Genomic DNA, 18,796 nt, shown 5'->3' with positions numbered 1-18,796 from the left:
TATGTTTGTTAAAAACTAACTTCAACATTTTATAATAAAGTATTTTAATATAAGCAGGACAATCAGCATTACTACCATAGATGCAATATATAGTTAATAGTTATTCTCTGTAAGGTGATTTTATTATGATGATGAAAGCAATGTTGCTCTCTCATCCCTTTTATGGCACTATGTTTTGCAGTGATACCATATCATGCCCCTATCACAATATGTTATATGAAATAGCAGAGGAGTGTGAGGACCCAGAGACCACTAATTACAAGTCTAATCAACTACTGCCTAGTTGATAATGAAATAGGAAAGGCACAATAAGTAATCTGTTTGATACAGGACTAAATACTGTTACTGTCTGATCTAGCAATACAGTACATTGTAGGGAGGCACTCGTCCAAGGTGACACTCTTCAGAGGCCAGCAGAAAAGTAACATTACAATAACTTTCTATGCTAGTTATATATTTTGTTCTTATTGGTCTTATTCATACTTGCCTATTCTCCCGGAATTCCCGGGAGGCTCTCGGAAGAGTAGGCAAAGCTCCCGCACTTGCCAAAATTCACTGCAGTAAATGGAGGGGGTGGGGCTTAATCGTGTCATTAAGCTCCACTCCCTCCATTCACTACCTTGAATTTCGGCTTTATATAGTGGGGACGGGGATATAGTGACACGTCAATGTTACCACGTCTCCCTCCTCCTACCCCATGTCACATGGGGTAGGAGGAGGGATGAATGTGTGGTCTTATTAGATAGATGTACTTATTAGATAGATGTACTATATAAGGCAAAGGTAGACAATCTTTGACTCTCCATCTGTTGTGGAATTACAAGTTTATGCAATAACTGGATACCCACAGCCTAAGCCTGATGTAAGGCATACATTTATCCAGCTAAAATCATGGAGGAGTGTGGGGTGGAATACTTTTATTTTTTTAAAATTTAAGATGTATTAATTAAAAAATGCCTAAGGCATCACAAGCTGTAATTGCAGGCCTCATTATCCTTACTGTACCTGACTCTGTTGCTGAGGCCTATCTGATCACATTTAGCTACACCAGATCCACTACATATATAGTAAAGTAATTTTACTCTATCTTATGGATATCTTCTCTAGCAAGTATTAATCAAGTCTTTGTGAGTAATCTGCGACAACTACCTTCGTGTAATCACAGCGTTTCATACACAGCTGTATTGATTAGAGAGAAACATTATTTGTGTAATAAATAGAGCTGTGTCCCATGTAAATGACTGGTTGTTTTTCTGTTGGGGATAGAACAGTTGTGTCTTTGACAAATGTCTATGCTATTGCATGGGAATGTAACACATTTTTTCTGTTCTGTATGTAAATAAGTAATTTGCGTGCAAGAAAAAAATTGTACTCTAAACCCTTCCACTGAATAAAACAAAACATCATACAAACACTTCTTCTAAGTGTCATGCAAACACTTCCATAAAAGTTCAGTTAGCTGTGAGGAACTGCTAAGTTCTAATTATCTGGTTATTGGTCAAAAAAAGGACAAATGTTATAGCCCATAACAGGATTTCTTAGCCTACACTTCTGTAACGTAGCTTTAGACAATGGATTGGCAGGACCTCTCACCAGTTGGGAATGCGAATTTACAAAATGGCTATTCCATGGATTGGAAACGCAAAACCTCTGAGAAATGGTCTGTTCGCTGTGAACTCACAACTATATTATTAATTTACTTGCTTGTGTATAGATTAGCTTCCATTATAAATACAATACTATATATTTTCTGTTTATAATTTACGATCGTAATGGGTTACAAAGAACCTACACAGAAAAAGCACACATAAAGCATAAAAAAGCAAAAGCTATAAATAAATGATCTTGTAATATGTTATCCTAAAAGTGTAACGTAACTAACACAAATCCCTAAGTTATTCTTTTAATTAGTGAGAATAGATGATACTGCTGCAGTAGCCCCATACCTGATGGGATTTGGAAGTCGTGGCTCAGTCAATAGAGGACGAATAGTTTGTTTGTCACATTTTATTATTGTGTTTTAGCACCATTTGCATAACTGAAGCTGACAATAATAACTATAAACACTCCTAATAGGAAGAATCTGGTTAGAAGAGGATGAGATAGTTAATGTAATGTTTTTTCCTGCCTTGATCTAGAGTGACCAAATATTTCATAAGACACATTTTGTTTATGTGACCAAACATGACAGATCTTACGTCCTCTGAAAGTAATTACCCTTGGTGCCGCCAGGATTTAAGACCTATATTTTAAAAACAGTTAAGAACATATTCCAATTACCCAGGATTTACGGAAACTATGAGAAGTTTTAAACTCTGCAATGTGTTGAGCTATTACAAGTCTGCTGCTGATACATTAGACATTGACAGACATAGGTCTGTACACCAACCATTAGTACTTTTATCCATTCAATAGTGACAAATGCCAATTTGAATCCGGCTGTTAATTCACTGTTATACAATCTGCTGTTAATTCTGCTAAGATGACTCTCTTATTACTGCTCTGTCTGTAAGAAGCCAAGTGTGTGGAGCTGGTGAAATGTATACAGCAGCACATGCTGAGGATGTTAATGTAGTTGGAGGCAAGGGAAGAGGAACATTTATTCCTGTCACTTATTATTTTCAGTAGAGGATTTAAACTGCTTTGTTTATTAACCATAGATCAAATCATCAAGTTGGCAAACAAAATACGTTTTTAGCATTATTATCTGAAAAAACAACAGCATGCTATAAGCATTACTTTGTTTTTAAGTATTTTTACCTAGAGAATTAGCATATTTTATTTATTGCACACAGAGAGGCCTGTTGAGACTTTACACATGGATCATCCTCCTGTGTGCACTGTACAGAGAAATAGTAGAAAGCTGTGAGATAAAACAAAACAGGGGGGTGTGTGTGTGTATATAGATATCTATATCTCTCTCTCTATATATATTTATGTCAGGGGCGCACGCAGGAATTTTAAAGGGGGTTTAAGTTTGCCCCCCCCCCCCCCAAAAAAATATAGAGAGAGCTGCCGCGCATGCGCAGCAGCTCCATTTCGGCGGCACTGCACTGAACAGCAGGCGCGGCGCTGCCAAAGAAGCGTCCGCGTCGGATGCTTTTTTGACAGCGCCGCGGCTGCTGTATAGCACAGTGCCGCTATGTAGGGACACTGTTCTTCGCAGATGGGAGGGGTTTCTGGAGAACCAGAAACCCCCCCTGCGTGCGCCCCTGTATGTATATAAGTGTGTGTATGGATATAGATATAGATATAGATATTATATACAGGGAGAGAGATATTTCAATAAACCTTGATGCTCTGCACCAAGTACACAGTGTTCTTCTAACTGCTTTTCTGTACTAAAAACATGGAATGTTAGTTCCACATATTGGGGATGATTCTTCAAGACACGTATCTGCTGATTTTGAGTATATTGTATGCAAAAGTACTCAGCAGATGCCTAGAACCGGTGGATCCATCCGTGAACACAGACCTGTCTGCTTCATTGTCGAACGATTTCGGGGAGTGAACGGGACGGGGAAGGGGTGTTTTGCCTTAGTCAATTTACAGTAGAGATGTGCCAAACTCAAGCAAACCAAGCCACATTCGAATCCAGTTCTGTCCATCTCAAAGTTACTTTTTTTTGCCCGTATCTCAGGCTCCAGGCAAACGCTAAGTCCTGATCAATAGTGATGATAGTCTCATATGCATGCTGTAAAACTGTGTTTGCAACTGTATATATAATCAGTAGACATTAACAACACTGTAATAAATGTATTTCATGGAAAAAAAATGTTTAAAAAAACATTTTTTTAACTGTTTTATCATTAATGCCTATGTCAATAACAGGTGACTTTAATTCAGTATTATTTTTTACTGTGCGTTCTTTTGCAAACTTATAATCTACATAAGTATTGAATGTATCCTGCAGCAACTTGTGATTTCAAAAGCACAAGTATAAAGAGATCCATTCCTTGATGAATTCAGGATTGCGTAAAGCCTAAATACGTGTATATAATACTTAACACGGGTTGTGCTCAGAATTTGTGCCTTGATGATGTGTATATGTACACCAGTTAGCCATAACATTAAAAACACTGACAAGTGAAATGAATAACATTGATTATCTTGTGACAATGGCACCTGTCAAGGGGTGGGATATATTAGACAGCAAGTGAACAGTCAGTTCTTGAAGTTGATGTGCTGGAAGCAGGAAACATGGGCAAGTGTAAGGATCTGAGCAACTTTGGCAAGGACCAGGTTGTGATGGCTAGACGGCTGGGTCTGGGCATCTCCAAAACGGCAGGTCTTGTGGGGTGTTCCCTTTATATAATGGTAAGTGCCTACCAAAGTCTTGTCCGTCATTTGACGCGATTCTTTGTGAATCGCGCCATTTTGGAGGGCGGGAGGGGACGGGGCGCCGCCAATCGCGTCATTGTGGCCCCGTCCCTGCGACGTAAATTACGGATTTTCGCGGGGTGTTCTTTCTGCGCTTCTCAATAATTGGGGAAGGGAATAGGGAATGCAGCCCGATTATCCCTTGGAAACACCTACTAAACTTCCACAGATGGATAAGTATAAACAGAAAATCGGGATCAGGCGCACAAGGGGAGGGGTTTGAATCAACGGGTATCTGAGTGACAAAAATACTTGCTAAACATGTATAAATCAGATTTAATAATAAAAATGTTCATAGTCACAGTGGCAGATGATCACAATGTCAATGGATATTTGAACATTGACATTGTGATCATCTGCCACTGTGACTATGAACATTTTTATTATTATATCTGATTTATACTTGTTTAGCAAGTAATTTTGTCACTCAGATACCCGTTCATTTAAACCCCTCCCCTTGTGCGCCTGATCCCAATTTTCTGTATATATATATATATATATATATATATATATATATATATATATATATATATATATATATTTTTTTTTAAGATATATTAAAAACTGCCATGGGAGTAATGACTTGCATGCTTTGTATTAGACTATTCCTATTGAAGCAAGCATCCCTGACTAGGAGACTAATGACATTTCCATCTTGGGCTGGACAGGGTTAAGATCACATATCTGTCTTATGAGGTATGCTGGTACATAAGCCTCATCACATCTGCGCAGTGACATAATATGAATTCATCACCTATGATCAAGAGCCGTCTATAGTCTCCAAGGTTTATGCACCAGAATATTTGGATATGCCTCTAAGATATGAATGTGGGAAACCTATTCTGAGCTCTAATATAAATGATGGGTAATATTGTGCTATCAAAGCAATGCACATGTTTTACAGTAGTGCCATTCATTTTATGTGTGACATCTAACAACTTTCACCGCAGACAGAACTCGCTTTCAAGTGAGTCATGAACATATTTAAAAGTTGAGAAATTCTTTAAAACTTCACACTAAATGTAAGTAGGCGAGTTTCATTTTGGAAGCTGCCAGGTGTTGTCTGTATTTTCCTTTATGTAATGACTGATAAGTAATACATTTATTTTGGTAAGAGAAACACTAGTGTGATCTAATTGTTCAAATTAAACAATTGCACGACAAATTTTGAGTTCACCGAGAATACTTTCATCTGCATCTCACTTGGATAGTTAACCGAAAACATGACTTTTGTGTGTTACGAAATAAGAGGGAGATTCCATCTGTTTTAAGAGTCTTTCACAATCCCATAAACATTCCCCTTGTTGCAGGTACTTCAGAGAAGATGCTCAGTCATGGTTAATATGAGCAGGAAATAACATTGTATCCTTGTCATCACCACCAAGTGGAACAGATTTCATCACAAGCGTTTGGTGACCTTTTTATTGGAAATGTTTAGGACCAAATGTGAGGATTTACCAATGTGCATGACAAAACAGCCGATCTGTTGACTTTGAATAAAGCCATGTTTTTAAATCATAGTGGAATATTATAGATTAAAAATACGCAGTGCCTTAAAAAACGAATTTATCCACAGGGTACATAGCATATGTCCTGGAAACAATAGATTCCAACTTTACAAGATATTTTGTGCATGCATAATCATTACATGTTTATAGTGTATGCTTGTAAGGATGTCTGAACAAGCAAATAGTGCACTTATTAGGACTATAGTGAAGTGAGCTCAACTAGTTTGTACTGTAAGTGAGTATATTCAGTAATACAAAGGATTTTACTCAGTGGTCGAAGTGGAAATGTAGACATGGCAGTTTGGAAAATGTAATGGGAATGTAAGTAAATGGTACAATGAAGGCAGTAGTAGAAGTGGCAGTATGGCATACCATCGTATACACCCCCGCTTTGACCAATGATTTTACTGCATTAGTTAAGCAGTCAAACTAATTGTTACGCTTATGAATGCAAGGCTGGCGGAAGCTGTGTTGGTGGTCAAAGCAACACCCCCCACTTTTCCCTTAATGCAGCGATCCATTCCCCTTGTAGTTGGCAGCCCCACTGCCTGCTGCTTACCTTTCCATGCAAGAGACAGTGACATCATAGCGCAGCACCTCTGTCTCAGCCCATCCCTGACATGGAGCTTCACATGTCCGTGGCTATCGCTTAGTGTGGATGTGCTGCAGGAACATTGAAAACACTTGATCATACAGGGCCTGAGTCATTAAGGGATGTATCTCATTTTTTTTGCGTATCATACGCAATTTCCTTCTGCACATGCCCAGACCGAGGACACTCGGCCGTCAACGAAAGCAAGTCCGCTGCGTATGCCAACGCAAATGGCAGTTACAACGGTCTACGATTTTGGGGCGGGGAAGGGGCGTGTGCCCGTACTCGATGCACAATGTGGGCGTGCCAAACTGAAGCGAATGCAGCCACGTCGGAATGAAGCTCTGCGTGTGTGAAAGTTTCTTGTTTTTCTGCCGTATCTTTTGCACCAACCAAGGGGCCAGTCTAAGTCCTGAGTCAGTATCGTATGCATGTTATTACATGTGTCTGCAATCAGGAGCAACTGTGAAAATGTATTTTATGTACAGTAGACATTAAGGACAGCCTAATAAATGTTTTTCAAAGGAAAAAGAAAATGCAAAAAAAAAATTTTTTATTTTTTAGACAGTTTCCATTTCTAATCATAAATAGCTATATTATTGACAGGTAACATTAATTTATTATTATTTTTTTCTGTGCGTTCTTTTGAGCTTTCATATTCCACATACGTATTGTACGCATCCTGCTGTGTCTGGTCTAGTACAGCAGAGTGAACCTACACCCACAGTTAACACCACACGTATGTCGAGATCTGTTCCTTGCTGACTCCGGGGGTAGGCAGAGCCGATTTACGAGCCGTTGCAAACAATTGCACGATGCGCTCAGTATGCGTACTTAATGACTCAGGCCCACAGTGTTTTAGGGCCCCTAAATACTAGGCGACCACCTAGTTTGCCTAATGGTAGCACACTAGCAATAGATTATTTTTATTTTGTACCCATGTAATAATACTTATAATTATACTTTAACAGTAATGTATGTAAATTACAGTCAACCGTAATTAATTGCATGGGCTTTAAGAATGAAAAAGCTGAACAATGGTTGCAAAGGTTTTTAACCGAATAATTTTTGTCCTGCCTGAGAAAAAGGTTAAAGGAGCTGTGCGCTATTTAGGTATAACCCATCTCATGTATCCTTTAGTAGTGGACTCCTAGGGGTAAATTTATCAACCTGAGGGTTTGAAAAAGTGGAGATGTTGCCTATAGCAACCAATCAGATTCTACCTGTTATTTTGTAGAATGTGTTAAATAAATGATCATTACAATCTGATTGGTTGCTATAGGCAACATCTCCACTTTTTTAAAACCGCACCTTGATAAATTTACCCCCTAGACTCCCACAGTGACCTGATTGCTGCTGTCGAACAGCAGATTTGACAGCCATGAGAGGCTCTAAATCCCTCTAGAAGTCCTGTATTTGACCCTGCGAATGTACCTGTTCGGGGGTACACCAGCAGGTTGTTTTTTTTTAACTTTTATTGGGAAAAAAAACTCCTTTAAAACAGTGCCTGTAAATTGCTGTCTACAACGACATTATCATTCTAAAATCTACAGTAAAATATGTGTCTTAAAGGACCAGTGGGCACAAAAGAAAAAGGACAATATATCAGAAGACAATGGATCATCATTATAGTGCAACCTGAAAAAGTATCATAAGTAATAGCAATCCAGCAATCCAGGAAATGAACCCCTGTTTAGAGCTAACAGACTGTCCCTCAGCATAATAACTGCTTGCCAAAATGATGATATGTGGCTGTACAGCAGCACAAATCAGCTGATCCATATGATAAATATCATCCTTATTTACACCCTCTACTAGAGTCCTATTTGTTAATGTCATGTATAAACAGCTTTCAAACATCGTATATATTGAAGAAGAACAAATTATTATACTATCATATCATATAGTGTATATGGTCTTGGTCCAGGTTTGACAATTCTGTATGTGTAATGGAATGATGGAGAGAGTTCCAGTATTCATCATTAAACCCCAAATAGCCCTAGAGCAGGCATGTTAAACTTAAAACCCCATTTGGGCCAAATAATGAAATTCTAAGATTGTGTGGCCCACAAGAAAACTAAAAATAATTAAATAACCATCAGCAGCACAAACTGGTAATACATTTGATAAACAATCGATAAGCTATCATATAAATGTACTTAGACACCAACTTACCAAACGAATAATGATAATGTTTTGAGCACAGTCACAGATTACCATGTACCAAACAGTTCGCTTGAACATACAGCGTGGGTGGAAGGAGACGAGCAGAACTAGCGTGTGCATGTGTCACGTGACACTGATGGAGAAGGTTGAATGAACTCTCACGCAAACTGTTGTGTCGTATTCAGTGAATTTTTAAGTCATTTAACAAAATAAAATAAAACGTGGGCCGTATTTCTCTTGTTTTCCCATAGTAATGCGGGCCACAAAATATATGCGTTTGGACCGCATGAGTTTGACACGTCTGCCCTAGAAAATGTTTTCCTGACAGAATTGGTGGGATTTAGCTGTGATGTCATTTCTAAGTTTTTTGTTTTGTTTTTTTTACTTTTTATTTAGAAAAGGGAACATATGAATTCAAAAACAATGAACATTGGCAAACAACAAGCAATCCAAGCTATTCCCTTTTAAGATTTGTTTTATATAAAGGGGGGAGAAAAATTGGTGTAGGGGGGTGGATAGGTAGAGTGAAACAGACGGAGAAGTCAAAAATTTAAATAACTGCCACATAATGAAGGGCAGATGTACAATAACAGGATCAAAAAATAAATACAACACATTACGTTCCTTGGCGTCAAGAGGTAAGACACCCAGACCAGAGGAGACCAAGACGACTCAGAGTCCAATTCATGTCAGGAGCACGTCCAAGTTGTTTTTAAAACAATTCATAATTATTATATGTTATAATTTGAACAACAGCTGGCCTAATTGGCAGGATATGCCTAAAATTCAATAAATATAAATACAATTTATGCATAATGTATCATTGCTAAGTATTGTTTAGTTTCCAGAAGTACTAACATTAGAACATTATTAGCTAAGTAGAGCACATAGTACAGAATCCTCAGCCATCTACTAACGGGCAGTTAACAATAAGATATTATCATAGGATTGAGCTACCATTCAAATTTGCCCTGTCCACATTGATTTGTATAGCCCGATGTTGTTTTGTGTTGAAATGCCTTGAAAGTAGAGATGCTCAGCTCGGTTCCCCGAGAACTGAACACACCCGAACTTAGCAGATCCGAGTACCGGAATTGAAAACGAGGCAAAACAACATCGTTAGGTCATCGGATCTCGCAAGTTTTGGATTCTATAAGTGCCGCCCTCCACGACGATCCAGCGCCATTTCACTGATGGACACAGAAGGAGAGGCACAGTTCTTGGCAGTCTCTAGAGCAGTTGGGCAGCATTATAGGTAGAAAAGAAAGAGGAGTGGAAGCAGTGTTCATCAAAGTCTCCAGTGATATTCAGGAGAGCTTCATTGCTAATTGTTATTGCTGAAATAGAAATATAGGTCTGGCAGGCTTGGTCTTCTAAATCTGCAGTCACATTGTACTGTGTTATATAGGTAAAACACAAAGAGGAGAGCTCCATTGCTAATTGTCATTGCTGAAATAGAAATAATAGGGCTGGCAGTCTTAGTCAGTTACAATTTACTGTACCATAGCTCACTCAGAAACAGGAGAGGTGCCAGGGTTCAGTGCAGAAACAGAAATTGTAATAATAGGGCTGTCTGTGCTCTTAAAAATCTCCAGTGACATTCTACTGTGCCATAGCTCATACAGAAAGAGGAGGGGTGGCATTGTTCTTGTCACTCTCTAGTCTCAGTTATGATTATACTAATCCCACTACCTCATATGCTAAAGCATATGTTCAAGTGCATAGTGGTTTTAAGTCAGGGAAACAAAAAATGTAAATAAAAAGCTTGCACCTTTTTATAGAAAAAAACACCTCTCTAACAAAGGTGAAAGTTTACTGTAGAAAAACATAAAATTGCCAACATGCCATTCTACCCAAAATATTACCAAGCATACCAGCTTCTGCTAGCTTATCCATGTTACGCCATTTGAAGCGAGTTCATGGAAAGCTTTTGTGAAAAACAGAAACTTATGCTAAAAAATAACAAAAAGCAGTTAAGCATCAGCTACCTCCCTTCTCTCAGCTAGATCTCAGCACCTGCAATCTACACTGTCATCATATTCACCCTTATCAGTGTGTACATCATCCTCAAACAATACTTATTCATCCCCGCTGGAATCCCCCATCAAGAAGTCTGTGTACTTTGATGTAATTGCCGCTAATGGCCTTCCTCATGGAATTTGTAGTTCATTTTATGGAAGAGCTGTCACAATTTTTGGGCAATTCTTTTAGATGACACCAAGGGGTAAATGTATGAATCTCCAGATTCTTCATCTCCGGCGTGTTCAGCCTCTTCAGTGCTTAAATTTAAAGCGGCGCTGCATTGTAAAGGGAAGTTTCCCTTTACAATGCAGCGCCGCTTTAAATTTAAGCGATGAAGAGGCTGAACACGCCGGAGATGAAGAATCCGGAGATTCATACATTTACCCCCAAATGTCAAAATGTTGTGCAGACTCATCTGCATCACCACTGGGTGTCTTGGGAAAGCTAAGTTTTTTCCTAGCAGTGGTTTCCAGAGAAACTGTAGGAAGAGACGGCATTGTGCAATGTACCACTTGAGGTATCAGCTTGCTGACCAGGAGTCCATTGCATCTCTTGAGATCTGGGTCAGTTGGAAAGAAAGAGAACACATAGCTCTTAAACCTAGGATCAAACACAGTTGCCAAAATGTAATGATCTGATTTCAAGATGTTGATAACTCTTGGATCCTGGTGAAGGGAGTAAAGTACTTAATTTACAAGTCTAACATATATAGCGGAATTGCTTTGTTTCATTTCCTCCAATTTCTCTTGCTGCTCTTCAAAAAGTCTAATTAGGGGAATCACTTGACTCAAGCTAACAGTGTCTGCACTCTCTTCACAAGTGACTACTTGGAGTGGTTTCAGCACCTTGTACAACACGGAAAGTATTTTCCACTGCACTAAAGTACATTCCCCTAAATTCTATTCTTCTTGCAGCTGCTGCATTCTCCTACATGCTGTTGCAGAATCCCGAAAATTACCCTATATATTTCAGGACACAGACAGCATCTCCTGCATGTCATTGTCATTTTTTAAAAAGTTCTGTACCACCAAGTTGATTATGTGAGCAAAACAGGGAATGTGATGGAATTCCCCCCACTGTAATGCTCTAACAATAATGGTGCGTGGCATTATCAGAAATCACATATCCTCAGGAGAGTCCAAGCAGGATAAGCCATGTAGTTTTTGAAACAGGTTGTCAGCGGTATTACTTCTGACCTGCGCCTTGTCTCGTCTCTGATAACCACCTCTCACTCCCGCCTTCAAGACTTCTCCCGTGCTGCTCCCCACTTCTGGAATTCCCTACTACGCTCAATCAGACTTTCCTACGGCCTTCAAATCTTTAGATGCTCTTTGAAAAGCCATCTCTTTTTTAGAGGTGACCTTATCCTCGATACCACTATTCACACTAATGCATCCTCACAACTATCCCAATCTCCACTCTGAGCCATATTCGCTTCTTTTGCTTTAGCTATGCCCTCTTCCCTTTAGTATATAAGCTCTCTAATGAGCAGGGTCTTCCATACCCTTTGTTTTCATGTCTCCATTCATTTTGTCTGTTCCTTGTGTTCCCTACTGTACGGTGCTGTGGAGCACTGTGGTGCCTTACAAATCTACGATAATAATAATTATAATAATATGCCTCTTAGTGAAACAGATGATACACAGAGTAGCCTGCCTCTGAAAAATGTGAGGTTCTTGGGTACATGTCTGCTTCTGTCCATGATGGTGAAGGCGAATCACCAGCCCAGTGGGCTGTCACAATCATATAAATAGTTTTGTGATGGAATTTTGTAACTGGGAAAGAAGACCTCATGTAACTGTCTAAAACCAGCTGCATGAATAGTGGATATTGGACGCATATCTAATACTAGCATAATCGCCATGGTGTCTGTGATCCGCTTTGCAACTGGGTGACAGCTTTCATACTTGCTTCCTCTTGCAAAGGATTGTTTAACAATCAAATGTTGTAAACTACTAGTAGTCTTCTTCTTGGTCTGCTTCTGGGTTGAAGATCCACCCCCAGTAGCAGGAGCAGCAGCAGTGGGACTAATGCTCACAAATTCTTCTGAGGAGTCCTGAATAGGGGAGGAGTCATCTCGCCTTAGAAACTTGGATGCAGTTCTAACTCCGATCACTTGTGAGGATATTGATGATGAAGGTGTTGGGGGTGTAGATTGCAGGTGCTGTGATCCAGCCGAGAGAAGGGAGGTAGCTGATGCTTGACTGCTTTTTGTTATTTTTTAGCATAAGTTTCTGATTTTCACAAAAGCTTTCCATGAACTCGCTTCAAATGGCGTAACATGGATGAGGATCCTAGACGGTTAAGGTCCATAACTCTACAGACTGTGGCTTTACAATGCTACAAATGACTAGACAACTGTTGTCAGGATTTGTGTAAAAATAATTTCACACATAAGAGTGGATTTTTTGGTCTTATGCCCAGGTATGACAATGGCCTTCTTATCACTGGCAAGAACAGTAGTCTTTGTTTGAAAGTGTATGAAAATAATATTGTGTCCTGTGAGGTAGTCAAAATTGACTGCAAATTACTTGACATTAGTGTTATTGAGGTTAATAATAATGTAGGGGGAAAAAAGCAAAATTATGTGATTTTAGCAAAAAAAATAGGGATTTTAGACAAAAATAGGGAACCAAAACGAAAACACGCAAGGCCGGTTTTGCCAAAACCAAAACATGAGGTTAATCCAGATCCAAAACCAAAACCAAAACCAGAACACGGGGGTCAGTGAACATCTCTACTTGAAACGCGGCAACCACATGGAAATGGAACAAATGAGACACCATTGGCTGTATACACTTTATGAGAATAGGCCAGACACTAGCAGGTAGCATCTACTACCAGTTAATTATTATTAATTATGAGAAATGTTCTCCTACTGATTAAGGTAATAGAAGACACCAATACATTCTGCATTTATACTGCTTGAATATTTGTAATGTCCTAATCATCTACATTAAACACTCCACTATCTAAACTAAACAGTGTAGTATTATACAAAAGAGTAACAATGTTCCCATTGTTGAATACTAAAGTGATGATGAAATTACTCATCAATTATAACTTTTGACATGCTTTCCCATTATAAAAATTTACATTACTGTACATTGTAATGCTACTAGTATTAGAGGTTATAGATTTTTTTCCCCAACATAAAATATGTAGACATTTTCCATAACATACAATCGTAGTTTTTGATGTACTTTATTTAGTTTTATTATAATTAATCATATTATGCCTGTGACTATATATAGTACTGTAGTTACATTTTTTGTGACAAGTCTGATTGATTAAAGTCAACTCCTTTCTGTTAAACTTTGAAGATTTCCTTAAAAGAGAATCCTCAAGACTAGTTTTAAGCATCTTGTAATAATCATGTGCACTTTGTCTTCATATATTTTCAACTAATCTCTTTTGTGACATAAAGAGTACATCAAGTTATCTTCCTGGACCATAAAAAAAGTTACCTTGTAACTGGACCAGATGCATAACTTGGCATGGACCACTCATATCCCTCCCTTTCTTTACTTTATATGAACTACAGCCCCTAGCTCATTGCTGTCTCCTTCCCCCTCCCCTTGCAAAGAGAAGTTATTCCATGAGGGGATCAGTTTACCAGTTGTCTCCAGAGCTGTGGCTGAAGCAAAGCTTCTTGTAGTGAAACAACTAGAGACAGAGAGGGAGAGATTAGTGCCTTGCAGAACTGCCGTGTTGAGATACTGAGACACAAGTGCATCTGCTAGCTGTTAATATTTGGCAGCAGGATTTTCTTCCTCTAGGATAGTTTTGACATTGACTTGATGATAATGTTTTTCAGCTACTTGATTTTAACTTTCCTCTCCTTTCAAAGAGCAATACTAGCAAGACCTGGGGGAGAGGTAAGTCACATTTGGTTTAGTATGGTGTCCTTGTTGTTAGTACCTGATTTTAATTTGTTTTGCAATGTCTCCTGAATTAGAAAAAGTTGGTCCTTTTAAATGCAGACTAATACCCCAAAGTATTAATACAAGTCTTGCTCATCCTTAAACCACAGTCACATTTATACAGTGTAACATAATGGGCAGATTGATAAGATCTCACTATTGAAAAGTGAATGCACTTTTCTACTGTCTCCGCTAGTTACCTTTTAGCTTGTTTTATATATTCTCGCCTTATGAAGTGGATTTGTAAAGGCTGTGACTTTGTTTATGAGCTTATCATTGTGTAAATGTAAAGATTGGTAAATTGTAATATTTCACTAAATTTTTGTTGGTGGTTAAAGATAATGAAGAAATGGAACAGTCAGATGACTGAGGTTTAATGAACAGTAATTGGAAATACTACTTACTGAAACTTTGTTGCATAAAATGATACAGAAAAGAAGAGGTACAGTTTATGGTACTGATGCAGGCATCTATGGGTTAATTTTAATAAAAATAAGATTTAAAGATTCATACAAACAGCGTTTAATGATGATCAAATGTGTTTTTAAATCTCATTCTTTTAAATGTCCTTAATATTTATGTAGCATTATGTATGTTATTCATTATTTTATATTTGACATATATTTTTTGTGTTGCATTATCAGTATTATATGTTAAACACGTGTAATTATATGATTGCATAGCTACTGTACTTTATACTTTAGTCATGCTTACAACCAGGTCTTAGAACTCTGGGATGACTGTGTCACTGATAGCTGCATTATACTGGTCCACTGATTTTGTACGTAGCAAGTATTAAACTTTTGGTGTACCTTAATGCTAAATGATTACCAACACCAACCTGTATACATAGTTATACCAATTGTTAAAATATTCGGTATGTTGTAAACCTAAAATTCTTTTCACTGGTTATTTTTGCTGCTGGAATCTTGATTTGCACAAATCATATTCCCACATAACACAGAACTGTGTTATAAACCAATAGACAGTATCACAAGTGCTTGTTATAAGATCCAGAACCAGTAACTGGTGTGTAAATCCAAAATGTATGCATGGAAGACAGTGACATCTACTGCCTTCAGTGTGTATGAATTAATCACATGTTTTATTTCTTACGTGACTTTGGATAGAGTGTAATGTTTTGTGCTGGATCTGTGGGTGTTTACAGCTAGACTTGGCATACCATGGGCAAATTAAGGGGTGCTGCCATTTGTAAATTAGTTTGTTAGTATTCACACCATGGTCATCCAATCAGTTATAGATTTCCATACTACATCTTTCTCATACAATGGTCTGACATCAAAGGAAGCACAAGGCGCCACTACTCCATGAGCACTTTTAAGGCAGTGGCTCTCAGCCTTTTGGTTGTTGAGACAAACCCAGAAAAATGAGTTAGCTTTGAGTCAGAATTAGCTGTCACACCAAAATATAGGTCTGGTTGGCTGGTTCAGTTTACATTGTAGACCTCCATCATCTGATTAAACATTTTACAGTTCAGATCCCTGTTTTGATGACAATTATACAATGTAAAGTCCCATTCAGATAGACATACAGAGGCCAGATCTTATGATAAATATACAACTCTGAGCTCCATCTGATCACCAGCACACCTTGCAGGGCCCCATACATTTATTGTTCTAATAGTACATTAGGCATACTTTTTTTTGTTTCCCTCTGGGAATTCCCAGAGGGGAGAAGGGGGGTATGGGTGAGGGGGAGTGGCTTGGTAGGTCACATAATTTTTGGCGCCACCTCATGATGTAATGACGCTTATGCGTCATTACACATCAGGCAAGGGGCGGCAGGGCCACAATGACGTGATTCTCTGAGAATCGCATCATGGTGCCTCTATTCCTGCCCACTTCCTGGTGAAGTGAGGATGCGGGAGTATGCCCTAATCTACTGGAAGTCCGGGAGACTTACCCAGAATTCGGGAGTCTCCCAGACATATGTCATTTGGAACATAATGGGAGTCATTTAGAATCGACAGGAGCAGTACAATATATGTCTATTTTTATGCTCAAGTTTCATCAGTTTAGAACATGTACAAACCAAATAGGTTAATGAATTTGCCTAGTACCTGCTATCTATCTGAGATACTACTGTATGGGCCTTTGTCAGCTGAACATGTGCAAGCACAGAGTAGAGACTGAGTATTGCTGGATCTGATGTATTTGCATCATGGAGTTATAATATTAAAAGTATACAGTAAAACCTAAATGCCTCATAAATGCATCTAGAAATTGTAAGGTTAAGGGTTCAGGCAGCCCTAGAATTAATAATCTTGTAGCGCCCCCTCACCTCTCATGCCAGGCTAATATGTGGTAGGTAAAAATTAACATGTCCTTAATTTAATATCCGGGTTCCTTCACCCCAACCCCCACCCCCCACCCCCCACTAATGGTTATGTTCCAATGTTTTCGACTCTCAACTCCACTTGACTATTTAAAAGGGTCACTGCAATCTTTGTAAGTGTCATTTGGTTTTCAATAAAATCAAAACTGTATAGCCAAAGATAGGCATGAACAAACACTACTGAGGGTAAAGATATAAAGGGGGTGGGCACTGTCACAACTGTGCCTGTCTCTCCTACACACTTATTCTCAATGCCCGTCTATCTTCAGCCTTTACCATGGGAATACATCAAGATTAAAACCTTACTACATTTTTCTTTCATATTTTCTTTTTACTTTGGTGAACAGCTTTTCTCTTACATTTTAAAATTAATTTAATTTTTTACCTCTCCCTGTCACAATTTTGCACCCCCACAAATTTGTAGCCTAGTCAGCCTATTGGATAATCAGACCATGGAAAATGTGTAAAAAATGCACATGGATTTTTGATGTACTTTACATGGTTTCAGCAGTATTAAAATGTACATTAACACATGGAAACATGCTACATTCTGAATTGTGAAATGCAGCTTCCAGAATGTAGTAATGCAGAACACAATAGTGCAAAACTAAATTGTTTTATTGCGAATGCACCTTACGTGTGTTAAATAACAAATGAAAAGCACACTAAGGTCACTTTGTTGTCGATGAACACTAACTAGCACAAATGTAACATGTGTCTGGCTCTAAGTGAATGACCATTTATTGAGGGGCTGATCCAAAGACATACAGGTAGGCAGTGCTTAGACATGACTGCACCGTGTTTTGGGGCATGAAATAATGGCAATGACCCAAACACATTTATGCATGCTGCAGGTGTATGCAAGCATACACATGCTAAAAAGTGGTTGTATTTCTTTACATAGATAAAACAACATACTCATAATATGCTTGTCTGACTGGCATAACACACAACATCTGCAGAGTCAGAACTTATACATGCTGTTTAGAGAGAGAACAGGTTAATGAGCAGTTAAAGACCCAGTTATACTAGTACAGAGACGGGGAGGTTATGCTGAAATGTGTAGTTCTACAGCAACTGGAAACCCATATGCTGTTTAACTCCTATATAACAACTGCTGATAACACAGGATCTATTTATTTCTTAGTGTAAAAGAATCCCAAAACACGGTGTCTTAGTAACTTTCAAGTTTTCTAATTCTACTTTAGAAAGAACTTTATTTTTTCACCCCCTACCTGCAAATACAATTCATAGTTGCTATTAGGAGAAAATGTAAATCAGCTCAGCAGTTACCACATGCTACAGTAACTCCAGGAAGAAAAGGCCATAAAAAGAGTTACAAGCTAATCTGGAAAGGAGTTGTCACAGTAAATGTCTTGTAGGCATATATGTTTTTTGCTCTAGAGCCTGTAATGCTTAACATATGGCGCACACACTACCTTGATTTTTTTATAGTACTGTGGAAAACTAGAACTGGCATAACCTCTCTCCCAAGCAGTTACTCTTTAATGCTCACATGGGTATTCAAGAAGAACTCGTTTTTGTTATTCAATGCAAAAATGCATTGCGTTATTGCAAAAACATTTGTATAGTGTATTCTGAAAGGCCGTCTGCCCCTACATTCTGACTTATTTGTGTGGGTGTACATGTAAGTGTGCTTTATTTTAGCTATGAACCTACAAAATAACTATTGAAATATCATATAAATGTATTTTATTATTTCTCCAAAATGCTTGCAAGCCTTATGTTTCACAGGAAAACGGAAGTGTCACCTGCCTTGATTGTTGTGAACAACACAGGAGAAAGTTAATAATATTAAATCAAATGCTTAACTTGCTTGTGCCAACATA

At 38.4% G+C, this 18,796-nt stretch overlaps 1 protein-coding gene across 2 annotated transcripts in view; it reads left to right on the top strand.

The window, feature by feature from the left end:
- Positions 1-18,796, top strand: part of THSD4 (thrombospondin type 1 domain containing 4) — a 637,279-nt gene that overhangs the window by 457,774 nt on the left and 160,709 nt on the right. The window contains exon 1 of one of the 2 annotated variants that reach the window (XM_075208083.1): positions 14,331-14,546. The exons of the other annotated variant lie outside the window; for it this stretch is intronic. Coding sequence (XP_075064184.1) covers positions 14,469-14,546 — 78 coding nt within the window. The 5' untranslated portion in view covers positions 14,331-14,468. Of the gene's footprint in view, positions 1-14,330; positions 14,547-18,796 lie in introns of those variants that run through there. 2 annotated transcript variants of the gene reach the window in all.

The sequence above is a fragment of the Mixophyes fleayi genome, chromosome 4, assembly GCF_038048845.1.
Source record: "Mixophyes fleayi isolate aMixFle1 chromosome 4, aMixFle1.hap1, whole genome shotgun sequence".
In the NCBI taxonomy this organism is placed as follows: Eukaryota; Metazoa; Chordata; class Amphibia; order Anura; family Limnodynastidae; genus Mixophyes; species Mixophyes fleayi.
The sequence above is the reverse complement of the archived record's forward strand: the minus strand, read 5'-3'. Positions and strand labels throughout refer to the sequence as shown.